Here is a 27,593-nt window from a genome sequence, read left to right as displayed (position 1 = left end):
AAGAGGTATAAATGGTGAACATTCCCTTTTCAGTTTCATTTTGTTTGTCTCTCTTGTTCCTCATTCTTCAAAAACAAATAATCTCATTTGTCCCCGTTAATCAAAATTTGTAAAAACTTGTTTAAGGAAGTAACAATAAGTACAACTGGAACATGGCAGCAGGGAAATGCTGCTAGTAAGTCCTCCCATAAAAAAAAAAAAAAAGTTAAAGGGAGGAAAAGCAGCAGGTCCCTGTGAGAACCAGGACATGGAAGATAAACGGGTGATTCTGTCAAACTGCCTGTAGAGGAAGGTTGTCATAAAAGAGGATGAGAAGAGAGGAAAGGTAGGAACCCTGCTACCCTCCCCCACCCACAAAGCCTGCACACTCCGACCAACAGAAAGGAGGAAAATAAAAAAAATAAAAAAGAACAAGAACAAACTAATACCAAAACCAAACAAAGACAGCACAAAAAAAGAAAATGACAGGCCAATCTCCCTAATGAACACTGACGCAAAAATCCTCAACAAGATCCTTGCCAACAGAATTCAACAATGCATCAAAGGGATAATACACCATGATCAAGTGGGATTCATCCCAGGGGCACAAGGATGGTTCAACATATGAAAATCCCTCAGTGTAAACCAACACATCCACAATAAAAACACATTTCTACTATGAAATATTCCCTGACACAACCAGGAAGGGCCAATTATTTTCTCAGCCATCCCATGTATCCACTCTGTATCCCAACACAAACTATACACATGAACTTGTAAGCACTAACCAATAGATTGTAATTTTGGTTCTCAGAACTCTAATTATATATTTCAAAAAAAGGAAGTAAAAATATAAAATAATTAAAATGGGCTGACTAAGATTCAGCCCACTCAACAGACTGCAATTCCTTAGAAGTCAGGCCCTTTGACTTTTTAACTGAATGTCACCAGCAGTTAATATAAAATCTGGCACAGACCTCAGTAATATTTCCTGAAGCAAGATATAAAATATGATTGAGAGAATACATTTAAAGAAAGAAGCAAACAATTAAACTTATTAAAACTTGGCAAAGTGCTGAGGCTAAGGCAAGAATCTAGAACTTGATCAAAAAGAATCAGGAAATCTAATGAAACTAACAACTCTTTGGATAAAGGAAAAGAGAAAAAAAAGTGCTTAAAAGATGAGGAAACAAACTATTAATCCATAATATGAAAAAATAGCTGAAAATGCAAAATGAGAATATAAAATATGAGAAAAGGCTTGACAGTGATATGAATTCCAGGTAAGAACTGCTGAGTATCAGATGTATTTAGTCAATAAACCTGGTAAATCAAATGCTCTCATAGGATTGGGAAAAAATTATTTGGAAGGAGAATTTGGAAAACACAGATTCAAAATACAGAAGGAAGGGCTGTAAGAATGTGGAATTTAACAATTGTCATAATACCTAAAATTCACAGCGTATGGTTATATGAGTGCCTTATGTTTTACATAAAATCATCATCACAAAACTGTATGAAGTAGAAATTATAATAATGCCCATTTTACCTATGAGAGAACTAAGACATAGAGAGCACTTAAGTAACTTGACCAAGGTCACCCAGATTATAGTCACAAGTTTTACTATGGCCATCGGACCCTAGAAGCTGTGCTCTTAACTAGAACACAATTAGACCACTATAAATGTATTTATGTATATGTATTTAATCAACCATAGTGTCAAAACTGAATATACTAAATTTTTAAAATAAAATAAGTAAGGTACACTTACCAAAATATTAAAGTACATATTTCTGGGGCCTCCCTGGTGGTGGGTGCAGGGGTTGAAATCTCAGCATTATCAAGCTAGACACAGCCACTGCAGCATGAGTTCAATCCCCGACCAGGGTGCTGACCCACATGGCGCAGCAGACCTCTCCTGTCTCGTCCGCTGCTCCCCTCAGCAGTTTATTTTAGTAGATCCACCTGTTCTGCTCCCCAGTCTGTCTCTAGTAGATCCTCTCACCCCCTCACCTCTGGCCAACACCCCAGTTCTCAATGCATACATAAATAAATCTTTTTTTTTAAGTACGTATTCCTATGTATCTCACAAATGACTTTTCTAACTATTTAATACAGGCATTTTGAATTCTTTCTAGGTTTTTTTTTTTTTAACCTTTCTTTCCAAAGGAAAAAATTAAAAGTAACCCAATGAAAATAAGCCACAAGCAAAATATTATCTTGGCACAGAGAAAATAAAAGCTAGACTTATTTTCAAAGAATTGAGGAAGATTTCCCAACAGGACATTTTACCCAAACACACCATCAAGGTGCTGCACCAGCTCTCAGTCCAGGTGCGGACGCGGCTCCACCCCGCGTTGAGCACACACAGCTGTGCCTCCAGGACAGGCTCACTGCCCTCCACCAGGTTCTGGAGGGCAGCACTGCTCTCTGTGATGGCATTTAAGTCAGCTTTTCTCTTTTCCAGATCCTTCAAGATAGTCTAGAAAATAAAAATACCAAGACCCACTTGATCTTTCAGAACAGTATAAAAGTTTATTTAGCCTTAGTGTTTTTTGACTTTTGATCTTTCAGAACAGTATAAAAGTTTATTTAGCCTTAGTGTTTTTTGACTTTTCTTCCACACATACATTTTAGTTCGTGACTCCCTAGGTTACTTATCAGATATCAAAGGTTTCAAAACCTTGATATTGCTAAAGTTCCTAATAAAAATTAAAACATTTAATTATGCACATGCCAAAGAATACAATAAAGTCAGATGAGAAAAGATAATTATTCTTTCACTTTAAGTACTAACTCCATTTATAACATACAAACACCATTTATCGTCATCAAAGCTCTAGAATACAGGATCGATTTTACTTCCAAAAACAAGCTGACAAGGCAGAACTAATCCAGAACTCACAATTGCAAAATATTAATAATGAAGTTATCTCCTTGACTATACAGGAAAATATAGATGTACACTGTATTTAACTGCAACAAGTATGTCCTCTAACTAGGTGACTTAACATATAATCTGCTGTATAAGCATTACAAATAAAATACTTCACGGTAAGTAAATCTTAGAACTGGCACATCTAAGCTTTGGTTTTACAATTATCATAATATACAAAGGTAATACTCAGCAAGGTATGATGATTTCACATTCTTAATTTTGACCAGGGAAAATGTGTAGACAGAGAACTAGAAAAAGAATGTTGAGCTAAAATGAAAACTACCAAGTTCTTCCAATTAAAAAGTAATACGCACATATCTACCCTTATGCATAGAACCTTTTAAAACCAACATCTAAAATCATTTTAAGTGAAATGTGTATGCAGTCTTAAGTCATTAAATCACATGTTGGAAGGCATGAAAGTTGCTAATACACAAGTGAACTGAAGTATAAACACTCACTTGGCCATGTCAACTACTGATATATTTATTTTTTTAGAAAGATATTAAAATATTTCTCAAGTGCTCTTTTGCAGAGAGATTTACAAAAATAGACTACCCACAGCTTGCTCTCTGCAGTTAAGACTTCTTGTACTCTTTCAAAGGTTATGTACTGATTGACTAGAACAATCATTAAGAACTATAAGAAATAGCTACAAATTATTAAACTCAAATAGTGTACTACCTATGTTAATTAGATTTTATTGTAAAGAACAGGTCTATATTAGAAATAAAATTAAATGATATCCAAGGAATAAAAATACTATGTAAGTTTAGCAATGTTACTTAAATTTCACACTAAAATTTAAGTGCAAATACATTGAAATATTGTAAAAAAAATGCCATTTTTCTTAAATCCAAAACACAACATTGAGCAAATAGGTGATTATGTTATATGACATTTTGTTTGATTTACTCTAGTTAAAGAGAATGCGCTGAGAATTTTTAATGTGTATATACAAAATCTTCATTATTTTACATCTGAAATAAGATTAAATGGGAACTTGAGTGAATTGTTTCAGCAAAGACAAACTTATTATTCTAAGTCTTTTCCCTAAACACTGAAGAAAATCAACTGAAAAACTACTTGAATTTATATGAATACACAGAGATAGAGGATAAAAATTAAACAAAAACCAGTTATCACTTATCTACAAGCTATAAGCAGTTAGTTAAAAAAAAAATCAGACTATTCACATACCAATAAAAATAAGATAAATATGTAGGAATAAACATTGTCCAAATATACATAAAGCTTATGAAGGAAAAAAAAAACAGCATCATGTAGTGATAAAAAGGAATTTGGGAGGAAAATGAGATATACCAAATTACTAAAAAGACTTCATATAACAACAATGTCAATGCCCCACAAAACACATCTATAAATTTAACACAATTCAAATAAAATTTCTAACAGAATTGTTTTAAAAATTTGAAAATAATAATTCTTTAATTTATATGAATGTATACAAAAACGAAAGTATTAAAGACAGGCAATCAATTAACTGTAAGTTAAAATATTTTAAAATATTTCATAAAGCCACATAGTTAACAGTTGAAGAACAATTCTGAAGGTCAGATCAGCAAAGCAGAAAACAAAGAAACCAACAGACAGAAAGGATATATGAATTTTGTATGTCAAATCAATGGGGAAAGGAAAATGACTATCGTGCTGAGACAACTGCTTAACTATTTGGAAAAAAGGTTAGAGCCTTACCTCATGACATACACCAAAATAAATTCCAGAAGGATTAAAGCATTAAGGTAAAAAGATAAAACTATAAAAGGACTAGAAGAAAACATAAGCAAATAATTACATAAACTTGGAGTTGGCTTTCCAAGCACTAAAGGCATAAATAATGAAGAAAAAATATTGACTTTCTTCTTTTTAAAATACATAATAGCAGTGTTTAAAAAAATCAGATCAGAAAGCAAACTATAGTGGGAAAATAAAAATCCATAGCACTCTAAGTATTAATAGTCATAACAGGTGAAGAACTCTAAATTAAAAGATTAAACTGGTGGTAGAAAAGTGATCAGAATTACAAAAGGCAAATTTTTAAAAGGAGCTACAAATGGCCTTTTAACTTATGAAAATGTTCTAATTAAGCAACCAAAACATTATATTCGCCTACCGTTTTCAAAGGTGTGGTTAAAACAAGCAAGCAAATTTCTAAAGGACAATTTCATAATAAGGATAAGACTTTAAAATGGATAGTTTCCTTGACCCAATATTCTTCAGGGCTAAGAATTTATCTTCAGGAAATAATTATAAATGTATGCTATGATTTAGCTACATCAATATATTCATCACAGCATTTCTTTTTACAATAGGGAAAACCGATCATTTGAATGGACATGAATGGAGAAATGGAAAAATAAAATCTACAATGAAATGCTGTGTTCATCTCTATCATGTGATACAAAATCACTTGCAGATAAAAGAAAATGTTAAAGGTGTAAGTTTTTAAAAGAAGTTCACAAAACACTTGATTTTTATGCTAGTATCTATGCATGTCTATATGTGCCTGTAAAAACTGAAGCAATAATGAGGTACTCTGATTATAGGTGACTTGTTGCTGTCTTTTTTTATGCACTATGCAAATATCATTCAGCAAGCATCTATGACTTATTTTACTAATAAGAAAATAATGATTTTCAAAAAGTGCATTTTGCCAAGATATTTCCTAGAAAAACTTGAATTTGATGAAAATAGTTTGGTATCTTTACCTTCATCCACAATATACTCAAGAATTCCACCATTTTTCATTTCTTTTATATATCCTCTTCTCTATCCTCTTTTGAATACAGATAGCCCATGACATAAAATTTTCATGAGCTATTTTCTAAACTGAGAATACTCTGATGTCTAATTTCTTGATTTTCTTTCAAATTTATCTCCACAGAGCATTCAAATAAAAAAGTTGTGTTGTCCACCAGCTCACAGTACCTCTCATCGCTTCCCTGGGCACTTTAAAGGATGTCCAAAGAGACACCGTGGCTTTATATAAACTTGTCAAAGCACTGACTGTTTCACTGACTCCAGGGACGCACAATTCTTAAGCACAACATTTAGGAATAGAGAATGTTTTGCTTTAAAAAAAAAAATCTACTTTTTGTTTCCTTCAATTCTTTGACCATATGAAAAAAAACAGAACCAGCAAATTAACTCTCTAATCTCTGTGATCTCAAAATAACTCTAGGGCTAATGAAAACTCTTGGCTCTCTTACTGACTTTTTGAAAATTCTGTTCCTGTGCCCTTTACATCAGGTGGTTTGCAACAGAAAGATTACAAGTATAAAAATTATTAAAGAAGAATTAACAAATGAATTCAGCACAATACTTTATAAAGAATGAATACTCAAAAATGTCATCAATTTTGGAAGGTGATAATTATAATGTTCTCAAGGACCACCAAAGCATAATGCCTATCATGGCTTTGTGAGTGATCCGTATGAGTTTAATGCTTTTAGCATCAAGACAAAGATACCTTATTAAGATAGTTGCTTTTGAAACATCCTATCCTTTCTAAGGGACAAAGAAGTAGAAAAATAATGGAAAAAGAAAAAGGCTATATTTAATGTGAAATGGAGAGAAATGACATCCCCCAGATTGCCCTGAACCAAATGCCACAGGTTAACACTAGGGTAACATTGGAAGTTCATCTGAAATGCAACTTACTTTTGCCCAGGAAATTTCTGTATCCAAGTCACCAAGCAAACCTTCTGAAGTGGATTTCTGTACCAATTCCGCTTCAGTAACCGAAAGCCATTCAGAGAGAGAAGCAGCGTCTTTCTTCATTTTCCGGGCCAATTGTGATGCTCTCTCCAAATCCTGCTTTCCCTCTGTCACCTGAAAAGGAAAGAGAAAGATGGGAGAGGGAGAAGGAGAGAGGCAACATGGAGGGAGGGGAAAATGAGCATGAAAGGTAATGAAACAAAATATTAACTAAAGATCCAAACTGATTCACCTTTAACCCCCAGGACACACATAATCTCTACTATATCCTAAAATCCCTTAGTTCTCTCACTCCTGCAAGGGGACAGTCATACTGCTGTGGTTCAGTGTCAAGCACACCTGAGTTTTCATACCTTAGCTCTATCACTTACTCCTTAAGTGACCTTGATAGAAGTAAGCCCTCAAAAACCCACTATGAGCATTGGAGAAAAACACAACAGACTTGGCCCAGTCTTTGCAACAAAGGGATCGATAAATTTTATGTCATTTTGAACAGAAAATGCCTTAGAATCCTCTTAAGCAAATCTCTGTTTCAAAGCACCCCTATATACGATATAATCTAGTGACTTGAGGAGGAAACACATAATTTCCACAATTATATTTTTTGTGATTAACCACTTAACTAAAAATGCAGTAAATGAGGCCTTCCTGGTGGCCTAGGGGTTAAGTCTCAGAGCTAACGCTACTAGGGCCTGATTTAGATCCCCAGCCAGGGAGCTGACCCACATATGGTGCAGCAGACCTCTCTGGTCTCTCTTGCTACTCCCCTCAGCAGTGCATTTCACTAAAATCTGCCTGTTCTGCTCCCCACTCTATCTCTGGAGAATCCTCCCGCCACCTCCAGCCTACCCTCCCTCTACCTCTACACTCCAGTTCTTCTATGCAAAAAAGAAAGAAAGGATTTTAAATCTGCTAATAAATGTGAACTGTCAGTTACTATTTATTAGAGTGCTGTTTTTGCATTTCTCAGAAGACTGACGATTCAATTTACAAATCAATGACCAATAAAGTGAATCTATACAGGGACTATTATTTGAAGAGTTTGCTTAGAATAACCTGTGAAATACTAGTAGCCGTAAAACATAAAAAAACGATTTGGATTAAATACTAAAAATAAATATTTATACAACTCTTCATCATTGTAATATTAATACAAGCATTTAAAGAAATACAATAAAAATTTGAGATAATTGAAAATATTACTACTAATACATAAAATTCAAGCACGAATTCCCCCAGAAGTGAAATTTTAAAATACACAAAGGTGACAAAGGTGTGCGTGGGGAAGGGGGTGTGGTATTGGGCAGTTTGCTCACCTGGGCCCCCAGGTCATTGTAGAGGATCTTTAAAGATGTCAGCTGCTCATCCATTCCTTTGGGGTTGTCAGTTTGCTGCTTCTGAACAATGTGCCTACCTGTCTTGATGACAGTCTCCACTTCAAGTTTGACTTCACTCAAAGTTTTATACAGTTTCTTAAAAATAAAGCAAGACAAATTTTATAACTGAGAGTGAAAACTTTCTAAATGGAATCATTTCAGAACATCCCCTATACAAGTTGACAGGTAAGAACTAACTATGGAGATCAAAGGGCTTTCTCTTTCTCAGACTCCATTCAAATCATGAATAAAATTAAATGACTTTTTAAAATCAGGTAAGAAAATGAAAAGAATTTATGTTTGTTTAAAAAAGACATGTGTTTTGGGCCTCCCCCGTGGCGCAGCGGTTGAGCGCTGGGTTGCGAAGCTGCCCACAGCCTCTGCAGCACCGGTTCGATCCCCGGCTGCTCCCCAGCCACCGGAGGAGGGTCCCACATGGCACGCAGATGTCTCCTGCAGCCCACTGCTCCCCTCAGCAGTGTACTTCGGTCCTTCTGCCTGCTCTGCTCCCCGCTCTGGCTCTGGTGAATTCTCTCACCCTCCCACGCTTCTGACTGTACCCAGTGCTTGTATAAATAAAATAAATAAATCTTTATTTAAAAAAAAAAAGACATGCATTTTACAGGTTGACAAAGTTGTAAGTATGATTTATATGATAATATGAGATTCACATGATACTATATTTCCCATGCAAAAATGGAAAAACATCAGGACTACAAATTGAAAGCCAAAATTATGTTTTAAAAAATCCTACACACTATTACTAGAAAAAAGTCAACACTAGTTTTTAGTTGTTGGATTTGGAAGTATTTTCTTACTTTAAAGTACCAAATCTGCTACAATGAGTATATTGCTCCTACATAAGAACACACATAAAATCCAACAGATCAATACATACACAACTATAGAAATCAAAGATATGTAGGTCAAATTAAAGGCTGTCCTCCTGCTAGTTTCCTGGAAACCAAAAACCTTTATTCTGGAAAAGTTCTCTGTCTCCATTCATTGCAACCTTGACCTGAAGTATTTCACATGATATTGTCACATAGTAAGAGACTATAATTACAAGAGGTCAAGGGCACTGCTTGCTTTGGTAATCTCTATATATCAGTAAATATATAAACTTACATATATATTCTCTCACACTTACAAATTTATCCTATTTGTTCATTCTTTTACCCATTTCAGCTTCTGAGTCATTATACAATTTGCAGTATATAACAGACCCGTAGGTATTACAGTCTTGAAAAGAGCAACTCTTCCAAGACTTTTCTAGTCTCCACAAGTGTTATCTTAAGCTTCTTCATGATTTTTCCCAAGCAGAACACTAATTTCAAGATGGTGTATGCTTAGCCACATTTGAAATTTCTATTCAACTGAATTATAAATGTCAAGATTAAAATAGAATTAAGTTCCATTTCCTAGAACTTATAAAATAATTTCTTTCATATCTTAAGACTAAACTTGAAATTTTATTTCATTTACAAATGATTTATTTTTGTGCTATAATATTCTTGAAATCCATTCTAAACAGACTATTCTTTCACCTTTTAGCCTTAAAATGTATAAACTGAAATTTTAAATTTCACTTTCTTGTGAATGAATTTTATACTGCAATATTCTTGTCATCCATCCTAAGTATGATTCTTTTGGCTAACTCAAATTTATCCTTTCAGTCTTAGCTTGTTAGTCACATTATGCCAAATTCTTTCCTAACCTCATACTGTGATTGTTTTTATTTATGTATAATAGACACACACACACACACACACACACAATTTTCTATCTTATCACACTGCAATAGTTGGGTTTACTCTCTCCTAGCTATGTCTCCTATTTCTTCTAATTTCCTTACAGGGAAGTCAACCATTTTTAAACCTGTTTTGCATCACCAATCCCAAATCCTAGCTCACTGTAGACTAGTAATTACCGAATAAGCCATGTGCATAAAGTTACAAGAAGCTCTATTAGCTGCTGGGATCAGCTGTCCTACTGCCTCACCATGCACTTGTCCAGGTGGGTCTGGATGACGTCAGGGTCCACTTCCTTCACATCCATGACGTGAAGTTCTGATTTCACACCTTCCAGCACACGCTTGCAGTCAAGCATGCGCTGTTCAAAGTTAGCAGGCTTCTGGAAAAGTTGGAACTTGGTAGACACCTCTCGAAGTTTCCTCTGTTTGCAGAAATGAAAATAATAATTGACATCAGAACACTAATCTCTCTCTGAGATGTTATTAGTATAGCAGATACTGTTAAAAAGCTATAAAATATAGCACAATAAAAATTTCAGTGCAACAACCCCTCCACCCCCAAAAGAAAGCCTTAGAAGAACTCACTGAAGCCACTTGGGTGAGCTTGGGTCATGAAATACTTGCAACTCAGTGTCTCAGTCTTAGGTGTAACAAAAGCCTAAACTGGCCTCATTTAGTTCAGTTCAGAGGCACAGAAGTTAAATATGCTCTACACCATGAGTTCAGAGAGCAAGTCAATCTCACATCCACTGTGAAGGCACCAGCAGGCTTGCACCCAAGCACTCGGCCACCACACTGCTGCCAGAGGCTCTGCATCAATGGAAAAATCTTTAAAGACAGCTTCTACATCTAGCTCTCACTTCTCCACTCAAGTATAAAAACCAGATTCAATATTTTCCAGCCCTGTGGCAGCATGTCCTTGCTGCCCTTGGGTGCCATGCAGCATCAATCCATCACCCCTGCCTGAGGCTACATCACACATCATGCCAAAGAAACTCAAGCAGTCTGCTCATTCCCATCTTTTCCTTCTGTCCAATACAAGAGAAGTAAAAGGAGCCGCTCTTCCTCTTTACCTGCAGTGCATCCACCTGGCTCCCGCCACGTGCTGTCCTGCCACTTGGGGAGGTGGGAGGTTGAGAACGTGTATTTCTTCTCAGCTCCTCCAGAGTTAGCTCATGAGCTGAAATCTCTGCTTGGATTTTCTGCAAAGAGATTAGAAAGAAGAGAGAATTGGGTTCTTTTCAATTGGGAACATGCCTTTAATTTTTTTATTGAAGTGACATTGCATTATATCATTATACAAGTGGCAGGTGTTTGTCACTGAGAATCAAGCTGTGTATGTACCACAATAAGATGACTGCTGAAAGTCCAAACATATCCTTCACCATGCCACTGTCCTCCTTAAAAAGTAAATGCCCCTCCTCAGATGAGTAGGTAAGGAAAATGTGGTCTATATACACAATGGAATACTATTCAGCTATAATGAAGATGAAATCATGCCACTTACAACAACATTGGGTGGACCTTTAGGATATTATGCTAACTGAAATAAGTCAGGTGGAGAAAGTCCAATACCATATTATTTCACTCAGATGTACAAGATAAGCAACAAAAGTGTCTTAGACTACAGGATATTCTAAGATAAGATACTAATAGTATCTTAGCGTATAAGAACAAAATGGGATACCAGAATGGAAGGGGGAGGAAGATGCATAAATTGGGTAAAAGGTATCAATTTATCATAGAGGATGGAGACCAGACTTTTAATGGCGATCTTATTGTACTATACACAAATGTCAAATGATAATGCTGTACACGTGAAACTTATATAAAGTTACAAACCAATGTTACTTCAATACAAATTATAAAAATAAATTAAAAACAGGAAGTTCCATAAAGCTACACAATATGGAAGATGATGTTGATCACACTACAAGCATTAATGAGTTTGCAGTATAATACTAACACAGGCTAGTCATTATAGGATTACAGTGTACTATGCACAAAGTAAGATCTTTGCATCAGTCATTTCTAATGTTTACCACTCATTTATAAAGAAGGAATTTTCCAAATTTCATAGCTAAGAAAATTATAATTTTAAAATGATAGTCATTTGGGCCTCCCCGGTGGCGCAGCGGTTGAGCGCTGAGTTGCGATGCTGCCCGCAGCCTCTGCAGTGCCGGTTCGATCCCCGGCTGCTCCCCGGCAACCAGAGGAGGGTCCCACATGGCGCGCAGACCTCTCCTGCCGCCCGCTGCTCCCCTCAGCAGTGTGTTTTGGTCCTTCTGCCTGCTCTGCTCCCCGCTCTGGCTCTGGTGAATTCTCTCACCCTCCCGCGCTTCTGACTGTACCCAGTGCTTGTATAAAAATAAATAAATAAATCTTTTTAAAAATAAATAAATAAATAAAATGATAGTCATTTGCCTGGGTCACACATACAGACACATACACCTTCCCATAAGACAGGTCAACCTTTCTCTCTGACTTGTGGCAGGGATGCCAGGAGAGGCTGGGTCTCTTTTAGGGGAAGAAGCAATTGCAATCAAACACCCTCAAGTCCAGGGCAGTACCTGAGCTTCCTGAGGCACCTGGAAGGCATCGATCCTATCAGTCAGGTAAGTTGTGAGCTGCTTGTCCATCTCCCCTAAGCTCTCTTGCAAGACTTGAAGCATGTGGTCAGTTTCCCGGAGGACCTGGAGCTGCTTTTCCAATGAAATCTGTTTGCTCTCTGCCTACACAGGGGAAAAATTTAATCATTAGTTGCTCAACACAAACATGAATAACTGAATATTAAAAAAAAAAACCTTATGTCTTGGCCACCAAGAAAAGAAACAGACCATAAAAGCACTAGTACAAGACTTTGGCAGGCATTGTAAATGAATAATAAGCAGCGATCCTGAAGAGGTCCTTTTAGGGTATCTTACGTATCTTGCAATGAATTACTCATTTTCATTTCTTTCTACACACAATGACAAAACATGAAAATACTTCATACATAACACATCAGAGAACAAAAATGTGTCATTTATTATAAATAAATTTTGGAAAAGTGGGGTTATGAATCAGCTATGAATCATTAAAAACATAAAATATATCAAGAATGCCTATCAGTAGAGTGAGCATATAAATCTATTCTGTCCATTTTTTTGTAAGTACTAACATCTTTATTGTGGCAGAAAGCAGCATTCTATGCATTAACTCAATTTTACAGTAAAAACGTGTTTTTCTAAACAAGTTCTATAGATACACATTATGCTGAGCCATTATTTGCTGCACTTTGGCTTATGTTTGATGCTATTCATGATCTAAATATCAATAGTTATTATTTAATGTTGAAAAGCATCTAATATCTAGCTGACCTCCTATCTAAAAACAATCTCCATTCTCTAATTACTGCTATAAATATGGATGTTGTGAATCATTCTGAATATGTGTCCAGAGTTTGCGTCATTTAATAATAGCAGTTCAAGTCACATTCTGCTAGGTCTAATATTTACTAAGATGATTCTCAGTTATTACTCTTATATACAGCTATCATATGGTCTGGAAAGGAAATTAAATTGTTTATAAGTAGCAATAACCTCAAAGATAATATGTTTTAGTCATCAGGTTCAGCCTACCTTAGAAGTTAAGTCTACTCTTCCCCACCAAGTTCAGTGCCCTTCACACACATCTCTCCCCACACCCCCCACCTCCCCATGACTGCTGGCTACTAGTTTTTCCCCTTGATAAAGAGTCTTGAGGTCATATACACCCAATCAACACTCCTGCTTATCCCGACTCTTACAAGGCGACTCAGTTCTTCATATCGACTGTTGAAAGCCTCCAATTTCTCACTGATTATGTCATCGAGGATTCCCCCATCAATTAAAGTCTGGCCAAGTTCCCGAATTTGTGTGCGATTGTCTGCTGGATGTCGCAAAACAGATTCTAGAGACTGAACAGGTACAGGAAAAAGATGTATTAGAATCCAAATGTCAGGGATCCTAAAAATGTCACCCTTTATATTAAATTGCTTTTTCTCAAAATCTACCTACAGAATAAGACCAAAAATTTCAAATTGTTATTGATTATATTACAAAAAATTAGGCCATTTTTCTGTATTTATACAGAAAGCTAGATACTATTTTAGATACATACTTTTATAAACATAAATCTGATTAAATATGAGGGCTAAGTATTATTTCTGAGAGCTAAATATTATTCCTCTATTACAGATGGGAAACTGAAGCTTAGAGAGGTTACATAATTTGTCTACAGACAGACAGTAAGTGAAAAAGAGCTAAGATTCCAACTTGGCTCCAAAGACTTTATAACCCCAAAGTCTTTGATTGAGTTACTATAATATGTGATATCAGTGTATATATCACAAAAGTAATAATATTTAGGAAGAAATACTCTAAAATATTTAAAAGTGTTTATCATAGAGTTTATTTTGCACTTGAGTTTATTCTTCATATGCCATAATTCTAGAATATCATGTTTTAGCTCTCAAATTAAGAAAATATTCACCTTGAATAGGATTTTTTTTAAGTGCCTCACTTCCAATGGCTCTTCCAAAAAGAAACAGTATTTGGGCTCTTTTCTATTTAGTGTGATAAGGTAGCTCTATCACCCTGATATATTAAGAATAAATTTTTTGATTAGAAATTAAAATTTGACATAAGAAGTAAATCCTTCAGCAGCGATGTTTGAAACTATCTCATTAACAGATTTTCTTACCAATGTGTCCTCAACCACCACTGAGCCCATCATTAGATGGCACCATCCAAATGGAAAAATTTCAAATACTATGTTTTAGAATTGACAGTTTTACAACTTGCCACAATATACATCATTTGAAGGGTATTTAAGTCTTTTTATTTTTTCATGTCATGATGTGAAACACCAGTGTTGACTTGACATATATTCACATATAACTTCTTCCCTCACATCTACAACAGATGGGGGAATCCAGAGGACGTGTGATAATCACCCTATGAAGAGATGGTACTAGCGCTCCACAAGTTGATTCTAGCCCATTCCTTCTTTTCGTCTCTAAAACGTCTTTCTGTCATTTGATGCCAAAGAACCACAGACAAGGGAAGATACCCAATGTCCAATCTTCAGTCAGTTCCATTTGTCAGGTGTCAACAGCTCTGGAGCCTCATGGGCTCCAGCCCAAGTGGGGAGTGGACAACCAGGTGATGGCACCATCTTACCAGGTAGAAAATACACATTTTGAAAGTAATTACTTAATGGCTTTTCTTTTTATTCTCTCAATCTCAAACCACTGTTTTGTTTGAAAAATGGCCTCTTTACTCCAGAAGAGTATCCAGCCTCTAGAATTTTGGTACCATATTTGTCTTTATCCTGACCATCAATCCAGTCCTCCATCTATCACCACATCGTGTCCCTACAGTTTTAAAATCCTATCAACCCTCTTTCTCCTCTTTTTAAGCAAACATACTCTCTTTCCATTTTAATCCATAGAAGGAACAATCATGAAGTTATGCCACCCTCCGTGCTGGGGAACTGGAGAACAATGGTACATCAGTTCTATTTCTTGATCTCCAGCCTCGGAGGTTCAAGGGACCTTGAGGGCCCAGGAAGCTTGAGTCCAGCCTCAGCACATAGAGTCCCATGTCTCAAATACTGCCCTCTCCAACTCATGCTTCAACTTTTCATATCTGAAGATAACAGAGTAGAAGTCTTGATAAACACAGTCACAGCAGTGTCTAGTGGGCAAAAATAACTTTTGGAAGAAACAAGAGAGCAAGTGTCCTAGTAACAAAGGCAGGATTTTATCCAGGGAGCAGTAAAAACAAGCTGGGAGATCACAAGCATGCTTTACAATGTCTAAAATATACTAACAAACAGCTAACCACCTCATGAAGCTAAGTTATTGGGTCACCAATAATCTAAATACACATAGTTGTATAAATCAAGTTTACGCTGGAAATTACTGAGGAAGCAAATGTGCTGGTCAAGCATGCATCACTACAATCTTCATTCTAACACCCATTTGACCTCAGTGCAATGATAATAAACAGCTCAATAACACAGGCGCCCACCTCCAAGGCTTCATTGACAGCATCTGTCTTCTCGGGGAGGGTTTCCGTGATCCTCATTCGCTCTTCCAAAGTGTTTAGCCAGGTGTTCTCAAGATCCAAATACTGAAGCAGTTCAATCCAACAAGACCACACCTCCTGAAAGCAAGCAAGGGAAAAGAATTAAAGCAGATCAGAAGATATTTCATACATCACCTCTCTTTTTTTTATATGAAAATTTAGAAACTGCTGAAGCCAAATTTTTAAAAAGGTGAAAGAAAATCAAATTCTTCAATTTATCTTAACCAACTCAACCAAGGACTGTGCTGTCTCACTCTTTACACTGAATTACAAGGATCTGTTTACATGTCAAAAATAACACTACATAGTTAGTAGAAGAAATCAGGAGGGAAACTTTTTTTTAAATGAAGATAAAAAGTACTCAAAATAGCACACTTTTCAACAATTAGGAAAGGGAACGCCCAGATGTCCACCCAATTCCAGCTCAATATAACCATAATCAATATAACCATTTGCTGTATAATCTTTCCAAGTCCAGTCTAAATTCCCATGAGCTTCCCTATATAAAGAGAACTACATTTCACCCAAGATGGAATCATACTGTATTTACTGTATTAGTATAATCACATATCCCTCATTCCCATGAACTGTCTTGAGAGGGAAGGTTATAATTTTACACTATACTTGAGAAGCCTGCCTGATTAATATATTAAGAAGGAATAGTTCAGCTTGGAATCTCCTGGGCTGGTACTGTGTTAGATCTGCTGGTTGAAAAGGCACATTTTAGCCTGATCTCCATAGGAGGCATGATTAGCAAGGCAGAGGTCAGCAAATTTTTCCATAAAAGGCCACATATTAAATATTTTAAGTTTTACAAGTCACATTCCATCTCTGTCACAGATTCTTTTTTGTTTATTATGTGTTCTGTTTTGTATTTTTTTTAACAACCTTTTAAAAATGTATAACCCTTTTTAATTCACAAGTCACATGAAAGCAGGACACAGACCAGTTTGCTCCCCAGGCTTTCATTTGCCACTCCTGGCTAAGACAAAAAGGGGAAAAGTGATGTCTGGTTCCCCCAAATTTTGTTTTTGACTTTTTGTTTGTGTGTGTGTGTGTGTGTGTGTGTGCTCTTGTGTGTTTTATTTTCTTAATTAACTTTTATTTTCTTACATCATTGTTCATTTTTGTACAAGATTTGATTTCTCCCCTCAGGTGTAAACACCATAATTTTCTCAGCACCATAACTAACCCATGAACCATCACCATAGTCCCTTTTGCTCTTCCCTTCTCTGTTTTGATCACTTTCCCTTTCCCTCCTCTGTTGGTTTTCCCAAATTTGATAGCAGTACACAGGCAGAGGCATCTGCTCAGCTGAAGGCCTGCAGAGAAGCACTTCAAGAGGCAGAAGCAGTCTGTCGCCAACAACACTCGCTGCCCCTGCACAGGACACCTGGCGGGCACTCCCATGCCTGGCTCGACTTCAGATTTGCCACTATCACCAGTGACAACTATTTGCCTTCCATTTCAACTTTATTGAATGGGAGTACTTTCTGAGGTTTTCTGTTAGCCTGTTTTGCCATTATCAAGTGGGTGTCTGGGATGCAGATAACTTATCTTTTCAATGCCCAGGCTGCCAGAGTAAGAGGTGCCACACCTGAACACATGCACCTGATCACATTTGCCTTTGGATCTGATGCAGATCACAAAATACTGGATTTCAAGATTGTCACTGTACTCCGGAAGGTCTACATGATCTTGCGTGTGGGAGGACTGGAACTCATTTATGATGAGAGTGCACTATGGTGGATTAATAATGGCCACAGTTTTTTGCAGCTATTCCCATTAAGTGGTGAAGTTGTTTTCTCCTCCCCTAGAAGCTGGGCTGGCCTTGTGTCTTGCCTAGATCAAAAAATGGCAAAAAGCTGACACTGTGCAAAGTAGAGACCTAGCCTTAAAGAGGACAGCAGCTTCTGCTTTCTCTCTTTTCAAGGCCAGACACCATGCTGAAGGGTGAGAGGCCACTGGGAATGTCCCAGGCCAGCGCCCAGCAGAAGGCAGCTGTGTGGATGACCTCCATATACCTCATGGAAGGGAAAAGAGACCCAGCTGGGCCAAGTAAACCCACAGAACCATGAGAAACAATTAACAGTTGTTTTTGTAAGCCACTGTGATGGCAAGGCTTGTTACACAGCAATTCATAATTGAACATAACTATATATTAAGATATAAAACTATATATTAAGATCTCTACTTTGCACAGTGTCAGCTTTTTGCCATTTTTTTTGATCTAGGCAAGACACAAGGCCAGCCCAGCTTCTAGGGGAGGGTGTAGTGTAGTGATAAATATCTGAGGAGATGTGATCTTATTCCCCTGAATCATTTATAGTGCTGTAAACCAATGTTATCTCAATTAAGAAAAGAACTAAACAGAAATTTTAGAGCTGAAGAATATAGGGATAATTGCAACACAATGGAATGGAGTATTATTCAACCATTAAAAAGGATATCTTCCATTTATGACAATATGGACAGACATTGAGGGCATTATACTAAGTAAAATAAGTCAGACAGTAAACACAAATATGATCTCATCTATATGTATAATCTAAAAATATCAAGCTTCGAGAAACAAAGAGTAGAATGGTGGTTGCCAAGGGATAAATGATGGGGAAAATGGGGAGATGCTGGTCAAAGAGTACAAACTTTCACTTGTAAGAAAAAAATATATTAAAAAAAACTATAAAACCATTAATGGGGAAAATATACACTAACCTATGGAGAATGTGTACTTCAAGACAGTGGTAAAGGGATGGGATGGAATGGGACAGAAAGAACAGGTTCTATATATTAATTGCCTTTATTTCAAAATAGGATCTGGAAATACATGGCAAATATTAACAGTTATAGCTTCCACCACACTCCATTGGGCTCCCTCCACCCTGTGCAAAGAATCTAGAAATAGTCATGGTAATAAAACTAGATTCTTCTGAAGAATGGCATTCTTAATCTAATTTAGAAATTTGGGCTGTTTCTGCCTAAGATCCCTTGGCATAATTTTAATAACATTAACATTTTGAAAGCTCTTTTTTCTTTCTACTTCTCCTTTCAAAGTTATCAAAGCCTCATCTTTTCTCTTTATCCTTATCACTTTGAGCTATATCTTTACTTTTCTGCCTTAAAGTGATTCTCTCAAACTAATTCCAAAGTAATTCTCAAAGCAATTCCAAGCATGCAAAATATGTTATTTCCCTGCTCATCCTCCAATTGCCACAAACAGGAAGGAGAAATGACTTGGAATACATGGGGGTCTTTTTTTAGTTTGTGATAACTTACGGACCCCATTAATCATTACAACATATCCATGAATCGTTACTTTGATTAATCATAAATAAGAAAACCAAAGTTGACAGTGGTTATGACAAAGAAGAAAGCATGATAAAATTAATCCAGAGCTCATTCACCAGGACATAAGATGAGGCAAACATAAATCATATTAAGTTTACAAATTTTCTTAATTCTGAAATGAGTAGGTGTTCTATGTTAGACAATATAATAATATAGGGTGAGGTTTTTTTGTTCAACTTGTAGCTTTCAAATTAACTAGTCTGAATTGTGTATATTCATCTTAGTGCAAAACAGATTCGGAACAAGCCAGTAATAAGTGAATTTAGTTTAAATGCTGCAGTTGTGATTGTTTATCATTTTAGGATTTACCATAATACAGTCACTTGTTTTAGATTGAACTTAATTAAATTTGTTACACTGTGAAATTGTCTCTTAAATCTTTTTCAATAAGATGGAACAAAAATCACACTAATGTAAAAAAAAGGCAAAAATTTCATTCTAATTTAAAAAATCATAGAATCATGCACATTTAAAACCCAAAGCACAGAAGATAAAAGGGTACAGAAAAATGCCAGCACACTCAGCTTCTTCTTTCCCTTCAGGTCACTAAATGTATATACCACACAAAGTTATAAACCTCAGTTCATCTCTGTGTACTCAGCCAGGAAAAATAAAAGAAAGAATTTTGTTCTAGAATGTTCTATCTGGAATAGCCCCTACAGATGATTTGTGATGTGAAAACCTTGATTTCACACATAAAAAAAGTGAGCTCAGAAGATACTAAATGACTTGCCCAAGAACCTTCCACTAACTGGGGCAGGTATTAGTCTCCTTTTTTCATGTTTGTGTTTTTATCAACTTCCTATCCAAGAACTAGTTTTCACATATTCAGTATTTGAAAAAGAAAACTGGAATTTTTCCCAAGATAAGGAAATGATTGGCACACTGCAGAGCCTGAATCTCAGAAACCCATCACTGAAAGAGTAACATACCTCTAGTGTGTGGCACTTGCCACGAATTCTGTTACAAAGAAGTTGGTAGTTTTCCAGCACATCATTCAGCTCAGATGTCAATTCTTGGCCACCAGAGGGCACTTTTGCAGCTAATAACTTGATGTTGTCCTTGAGAATCTTCACTCTTACTTCCTTCTGTGACACATCCTCTTCCGCCCTCTGTTACAAGACAGGATGAACTTTAATTCATCTCCCTTTCTCAGTAATCACTTTCTTTATTATATTTAACAAATAACTCAACCAAAATTAAGACATCTAGGTGATTCTAACTACCTACTTGGGACATTCCATAAGTAATCAATAAAGAGCGCTTTTGAAATAAGAATGCTGACTATAAAATTTCACTACTGTATGTCTTAATGTACAGAGTTCCACACACACATTTTCACTTCATAACAGCAGTTCCAATATCCAAGTTATGATTGCTGCTATTAAGTATTTTCAGATTCTGAGTCCATAATATAAGAATCTAAATGAATTAATTTTAAGTGATCACTGGAGATTTACAAATATTGGACTGAAATACATGAATTTTCACAAAAATTGAAGTGCAAAATGGTAAAAGTATTCTTTAAAAACAATACAAACATTTTTTTTCTCCTGAAACACAGACACACCTTTCCTCCTGATAATTAACAGCATTTCAAATAAGACAGTGCTGTGCTGACAAGAACTCATATTAGCCAAAGCTTCCACTGCCTGTCCCTCCTGCTTAAAATTTGGGAAAATCAGCCTAAAAGAGTCTTCTACTCTCCCTTTGCATTTTCTTTACTGCATCATGGTTTTAAATTTCCCTAGGCTGGGGTACAGTAATTGAGTATAGTTTTTTTTAAAAATCCCAGTAGTTGTTTAGAAGAATAAAAATACATAGAATATTACCCAATCAAGAGTTTTAATCTCATTTTTCTAAACCCTCCTCATCCCTAGTGACTTTAAGAAACCACAAAACTACAATGCCTATAGTGTAATGGAAGTGAATGAAGGAAGACAGTTCTAAACATAGTAGGCTACCTTGAAATATCTTGCATACTGAATATTTTTAAAGTTTCCCCTAAAGCTACATTAAAAAAGATTTTTCAGTGAAAATATTGGAACTAAAATAAAAGTTTTTTGTCATATTTACTTCAATTCATTTAGAACACATGGGTAAAATGTAATCCTTTTTTTTAATATCTGCACAAAGAGTTTTTCTTCAGTTACACCTCTAGGAAGTTAACTTTGGGCAAAACATTCATCGTGTGGCATAATCTTAAAAAAAAAAAAAAAATAGCCTCTAAGATACTCTCTCCTTTGTCTTGAACAATAAAGGACATTTGAAGCAGAGTTAGAAATGTGGGAACAATGCCCAGTTCCTTTATTATATAAAAAAGAGTGTTCAGACTTTTGACACAGGGATAGAAGTTTACAGGAAATATATAGTATGGATTCTATTGATATCAAATCCCCTGCTGACGGTCCTACTGCTTCTCTTATCTGCTTTAAAAAAATTTGGTATTCATGTGTGTGCCGTGCATTAGCTAGAAGGGTACACCTGACAAAATAAGGCTACACTCCAACTGAAATAGGAAGTCTCTTTTGTTCCTTACAAAAAATAATTCCTCCTGGAAAATGTTGGTAACAGTTGTGAAGGTTGTACTACAATTAATGTTGCTGAATTTTGGGATCATTCTCCATGGCTTTCCAAGATTCAGGGGAGCTCAATGACTTGACTCGTGACCCACATTGAACAAGTAGAAACTCAGATTCCTGGTCCTACTAAAATCATAGAAGCTACCACCCTCTTTTATTTTGATTTGAAATCTTACTTTGAAGGATCATTTGGACACATCACGCTAGCTAGGTAGCTTGATGGAACATTTGGTTGACTGACTGATTGATGAATAGGTTTTATAGGCAGCAAGAGGAGAGACAGAAAGCCTATTGGCACTATCTGTTCCAGCCTTACCTTCATTTCTTCCACAGCACTCTCAAGTTCTTCCGGTGACTTGTACTCAAAATCCCTCTCCAGGTATTCTTCCTCAGCCTGGGCCATCCACTCCTGCATCTCCGCCAAGTCTTTCTTCAGGTTCACTGCTTTTTCCTGACTTTCAGACAACCTACTTTTTTGAGTAGCAATCTAGAAAGGAAATGCCATTCACCCAAATGAGCAAATGTTATTAAGTGTCAAATTGTAGTTACTAATATCTAAACACACAGTGATAACTTTCCACAAAGTGTCTCAAAATTAAGATAAGACTCATAACATAATTTGCCCCAATGCTGCGGACTATAATACTTAAAACAATAATAATTGGATTCTATATGACATTTTGACTATTAATCTAATCTGGGAAGTATTATAATTTGGAAGTACTATAATTTGGAAATGTGCAACTTTTGACAGAGAAATCCCAAATGAAGGACTATAGCATACAGCAATAAAAGCATAGATTTCATATAAATTTACTCTAGCATTGTTTATTATGGAAAAAATAACCTGAAGTAACCAAAAAGTGCATTTTCTCCTTTTTAACAGAATTTCCCATTAAAATTTCACTTTGGGGGCCTCCCCTGTTGGTGCAGTGGTTGAGCACTGGGCTGCGAAGCTGCCTGCAGCCTTTGCAGCACTGGTTCGATCCCCGGCCGCTGGTGAGGGTCCCACATGGTGCACAGACCTCTCCTGCCGCACGCGCTGCTCCCCTCAACTGTGTATTTTGTCAGTCTGCCTGTTCTGTTCCCCGCTCTGGTGAATTCTCTCACCCTCCCGCGCTTCTGACTGTACCCAGTGCTTATATAAATAAATAAATCTTGAAAAAAAAATTTCAATTTGGAGCACTGTTTCACAAAATTTTGGTTTTGATAATATAATTGTCAATTCCACACAGAAAAAGTTACACTAGAAAACAGGTGTTTGTCTGAATCTGGCTCACTGACTTAACTATATTTTTCAGAGAAGACTAACACGATTTATGATGATCACGTACATATTTAGAATTTGCAATCTATGTACCTTTTGTATTGAATACGCAGTAATGAGTACACACATGTAAAGGGATACCAGTTACAGAGTTGTAAGAATACTCCAACTAATTTTATCCCTGAGACTAATTATCCCTGAGACTAATTTCTAGTAATAAAAACCATTAAATTCTTTATTGACAAAGATTTGATTTGCATTTTTGGAAATCACAAATAACAGCATGTGGTTAAGTGGGGATTTGGATCTTTGGACATTGCAATTCTTTAATAAAGATGAATTAAGATGTTGGAATGCTGCCACCCTTCTTCCTGGTTCTTTATTTCTCCTTAAACAATAGAGGCAAGACACACATACACAAATAAATGCATACACAAAGGAAATGATAAATCAATGCAGAAATTACCAAAAATAAAAGAGTACCATTGATTAGAATGTCCCAAGAACAAGCTCCACTCAGCCCCAGTAATTCATCTCTCAAAGAAAAGCAAAAGGGAAATGAATAAGAGATGGGAAAAACTCTACTTCAACTCAATAAACCTTGGGTGAAGTGATGCAAGCTGACAAGGTAAATCAAAAATGGAGCCCATCAGCCTGACTCTGGGGTGAGATGGAGCCACATCAATTATCAGGACTTGTACCTGCTGTGTTTTCTCCACCCAAAGCATCAGGTTAGAATTAACTGTGTGTTATCACGTGTGGGTTTTTGGTTCTAATTAAGAATTAAACAGACAAGCTGGATGTCCCATTGGTGATACAATTTAGCAAAACAATTGCTTTAAGTCTTTTTGACTGTCAGAAAGCTTGTTGCCCATCCTGAGGTTGTCATTGACTTAAAAAAAAAAAAAAAGAACAGAAAACAGGTGTTTTGTCTGATCATTTGACTTAGTTATATATTTCAGAGAACACTGGAAAATGTTTTCAGAGACAGTCCCCTCCACCACTACCTGATTTCCACTGTGAGAGGGGATATTGCCCCATGGTGACTGTCCCGCACGCCCATCACTGCCCCACTTCACTCAAGCTCAGTGTCACAGGAGAGGTCACGTGCCAGGGCCTGCCTGGTTGCAGAGTCACCAGTGATGAAGGGCCAGGGCAGGACAGAATAGCTCTCACCAGAGGATGGGAGAACATGTAGTGGCTCTCCTGTCACCACTTTCCAAACAGGACTATAAAAATAAATGGAGCTTTGATTTCACTGCCCCCTCCTGCCCCCAGAATCTAGGAACCTGTTGCCAACAATCTACTTAGTCCTAGCTCCCAAGTCTGTCTGACCAGCAGTTTAATCTAGTGAGTGTCTCAAAAAATATTAGATGGATAACAGAAGATGGATGGATGGATGGATGGATGTATGGATGGATGGATGGATGGATGGATGGACAGACAAGAGAGAAAGGGATGATTCCTGAGTCTCACCAGTCAATACCATAATTTTCAAGAATCCAGAGAAACAAGAAAAATAAGATGCTGTGCCAACTTTTTAACAATAAAAAAAATCTCAAAATTATAAATAATTATCCTGTGATAATAATATATGCTCAATTGGGGCATTAAAGTTTCTTCCTTTTTATTTTTTTTTTAAATATTTATTTATTTATACAAGCACTGGGTACAGTCAGTAGCGCGGGAGGGTGAGAGAATTCACCAGAGCCAGAGCGGGGAACAGAACAGAGAGAAGGACCTAAGTACACTGCTGAGGGGAGCAGCGGGCGGCAGGAGAGGTCTGCGCGCCATGTGGGACCCTTCTCCAGTGGCCGGGGAGCAGCCGGGGATCGAACCGGCACTGCAGAGGCTGCGGGCAGCTTCGCAACCCAGCGCTCAACTGCTGCGCCACCGGGGAGCCCCAAAGTTTCTTCCTTTTTATATCATGGATATAATTGATGCGCTAGAATGTTTGTTGATTGGTTTTATGTCTGCGTTCCTTCTCAGCAAAATGAAATTTTGGCAATGTTATGTTTAATGGAAATATCTTCAATCTTTTTAGTACTCAAAGAAATAAACAGTCTGTAACTGCTTTGGGTAATTATTCACATAACACACGGCCACTTCCCTAATGAGGACTTTTTTTTTTAAATCCCATACATTTATTTTCATACATTAAATTAATAATAATTCACAATTAATTCTATGTTGCTCTAGGTGTATTGTGTATGTATGTATGTAGGTAGGTAGGTGGACAGATATAAATTTGTTGGTTAAAAATTACAAAAATACCCTTTTGGGGCCTCCCCGGTGGCGCAGCGGTTGAGCGCTGGGTTGCGAAGCTGCCCGCGGCCTCTGCGGCGCCGGTTCGATCCCCGGCTGCTCCCCGGCCACCAGAGGCGGGTCCCACATGGCGTGCAGACCTCTCCTGCCGCCCGCTGCTCCCCTCAGCAGTGTACTTCGGTCCTTCTGCCTGCTCTGCTCCCCGCTCTGGCTCTGGTGAATTCTCTCACCCTCCCGTGCTTCTGACTGTACCCAGTGCATGTATAAACAAAACAAACCAGCAAACAAATAAATAAAGCATGCCTCTATAAAAAAAAAAAAAAAAAATACCCTTTTGGATTCCACTTCCCTTTTCTCTGCCCCCTTGATGGAAAATCTCTCCAAGATGGTTACATTTACTATCCAACTTCCTCACTCCTATTCTCTCCTCAATATTCTCCAACATAACTTTCTTCCCCAACACTTCACTGGAGCCTCCTCTCTCCAGGTTGTTAGAAGTGCTTGTCAGAAGGAAAGCCTGCTGCCAGGGCTGCCTGGCCTCCAGATGCCTCAGCACAGGGCACTGCGGAAAGCTTTCTCCACTTACTCTTGGGACTTTTTCCCTCTGGTCAGTCTTTCCTTCTTAGCAACCTTGGTCTCTGCCCCCTCTTTCTAGAGGGCTTAAAGAGCCCCATTTGTATGTCTGTATAATATATATTCATTATTATTATATATTAATTATTTAATATAACAATTATTTAATAATTAATGGGAAGAGACAGTGAAAAGAGCACAATGGTTGAATTCACCCATTGAGATCTGGACCTGGCAACTGCAGGGTTCTTATCCCCCTTCCCTGAAAATGTGCAAGTCCAGAAGTCACTCTAAGGAGCCTCCCCTGGTGGCACAGTGGTTGAGCGCTGGGCTGCGAGGCTGCCCTCAGCCTCTGCAGCAACAGTTCATTCCCTGGCCGCCGGGGAGGGTCCCACAAAAAAAAAAAACAAAAAACAGATGTCACTCCCAGGAGAAAGTCTTTAATGTGTGTTTTCGAGGCTCTCTGTGCTGCATATGTGACTTAACACAGCCAAAGCTGCTATTATAAAACTTTCAGATTGGGTGCAGGGCAGCAGGGGGAGAGAAGCACTAGTCTCACAGCCAGACTATGCCTCCTAAGTAAGTTCCCTCGTTCACTAAAACTGCTGGAGTATTCTGGGGTAACTGCCTCCTTCTTTGGTCTCTCCCTGCCTTCTGTGTGTGTTGGTTTCAGATTGTACCAGGAAAGCAATGGTTTCACAGTAATCTCGACCTTAACTCTTCAAGAATGGAAATCAACAGTTCACCTGCTCCTCACCCTGAGTCTTTGCCATTTCAGGAAACAGCATGACAATTCACACAAAGTGGAACTTTGCAAAAAGTATCCTTTATCTTGTATCCAACCCATTATCAGACACCCATCTCTTTTCAAAATATCGTTCAAACCTAAGATTTGAATGCTATGACACTTATTCTCACCTTTACCTCCTCACCATTACCTAGTCCATTACCTCCCTAGTCCAAGGAGCCATCCTTGTTCTCGAAGACCACAGTAAGTTCTTAAATAATGTCCCTGTATCCATTCTCGCCTTTCAGAGAAAATCATCCACATGAAAACATGCGTGATCTTAAAAGATCTACAAAATGTCATTTGCCTGCTCAAATCCCTCAGCTTTCCATGAGAAATTGCATATAAAATAAAACTGAAAATCTTTGCTTCAAAGATCATATACCATTCATTCCACCTACCTTCTCACCTCAACTCTTATCCTCCCCTAACCCACTATCTCCTCTCTTCTTTCTATTCCAGCTTCACTGACTTTCTTTTTTTAAGATTTATTCTTTTTTTAAGTTTTTTTTAATTTATGCATGCATGCAAGAACCGGGGTGTAGGCCAGAAGTATAGGGGGTGAGAGGATTCACCAGAGACAGAGTGGGGAGCAGAACAGGCAGATCTACTGAAATACAGTGCTGAGGGGAGCAGCGGGCAAGACAGGTGAGGTCTGCTGTGCCATCTGGGTCAGCTCCCTGCCTGGGGATCGAACTCAGGACACAGTGGCTGCTGATAGCATGATAAGCACTGAGACTAACCCCTGCACCACCAGGGAGGCCCTGACTTTCTCATTCTTTATTAAATACACCGAGCTTATTTCCACCAAGGATCCAAAATGAGCAATCTGTACCCTCCCTTAATTATAAAGGAATAATGACGCATTTCTTGACC

The 27,593-nt window shown here is 37.3% G+C and overlaps 1 protein-coding gene across 1 annotated transcript in view; it reads right to left on the bottom strand.

Moving 5' to 3' along the window:
- The window catches only part of UTRN (utrophin), a 473,527-nt gene that overhangs the window by 277,218 nt on the left and 168,716 nt on the right, over positions 1-27,593 (bottom strand). Inside the window, exons 26-35 of the mRNA XM_054698162.1 lie at positions 22,142-22,312; positions 20,176-20,355; positions 15,839-15,973; positions 13,573-13,722; positions 12,356-12,517; positions 10,859-10,987; positions 10,034-10,207; positions 7,973-8,128; positions 6,600-6,770; positions 2,283-2,462 (exon numbers count right to left, since the gene is read on the bottom strand). Of these exons, the coding sequence (XP_054554137.1) occupies positions 2,283-2,462; positions 6,600-6,770; positions 7,973-8,128; positions 10,034-10,207; positions 10,859-10,987; positions 12,356-12,517; positions 13,573-13,722; positions 15,839-15,973; positions 20,176-20,355; positions 22,142-22,312 (1,608 nt within the window). The remainder of the gene's footprint in view (positions 1-2,282; positions 2,463-6,599; positions 6,771-7,972; positions 8,129-10,033; positions 10,208-10,858; positions 10,988-12,355; positions 12,518-13,572; positions 13,723-15,838; positions 15,974-20,175; positions 20,356-22,141; positions 22,313-27,593) is intronic.

The sequence above is a fragment of the Talpa occidentalis genome, unplaced genomic scaffold (genome assembly GCF_014898055.3).
Source record: "Talpa occidentalis isolate TD23 unplaced genomic scaffold, MPIMG_talOcc4v2.1 talOcc4.2, whole genome shotgun sequence".
Lineage (NCBI taxonomy): Eukaryota > Metazoa > Chordata > Mammalia > Eulipotyphla > Talpidae > Talpa > Talpa occidentalis.
The sequence above is the reverse complement of the archived record's forward strand: the minus strand, read 5'-3'. Positions and strand labels throughout refer to the sequence as shown.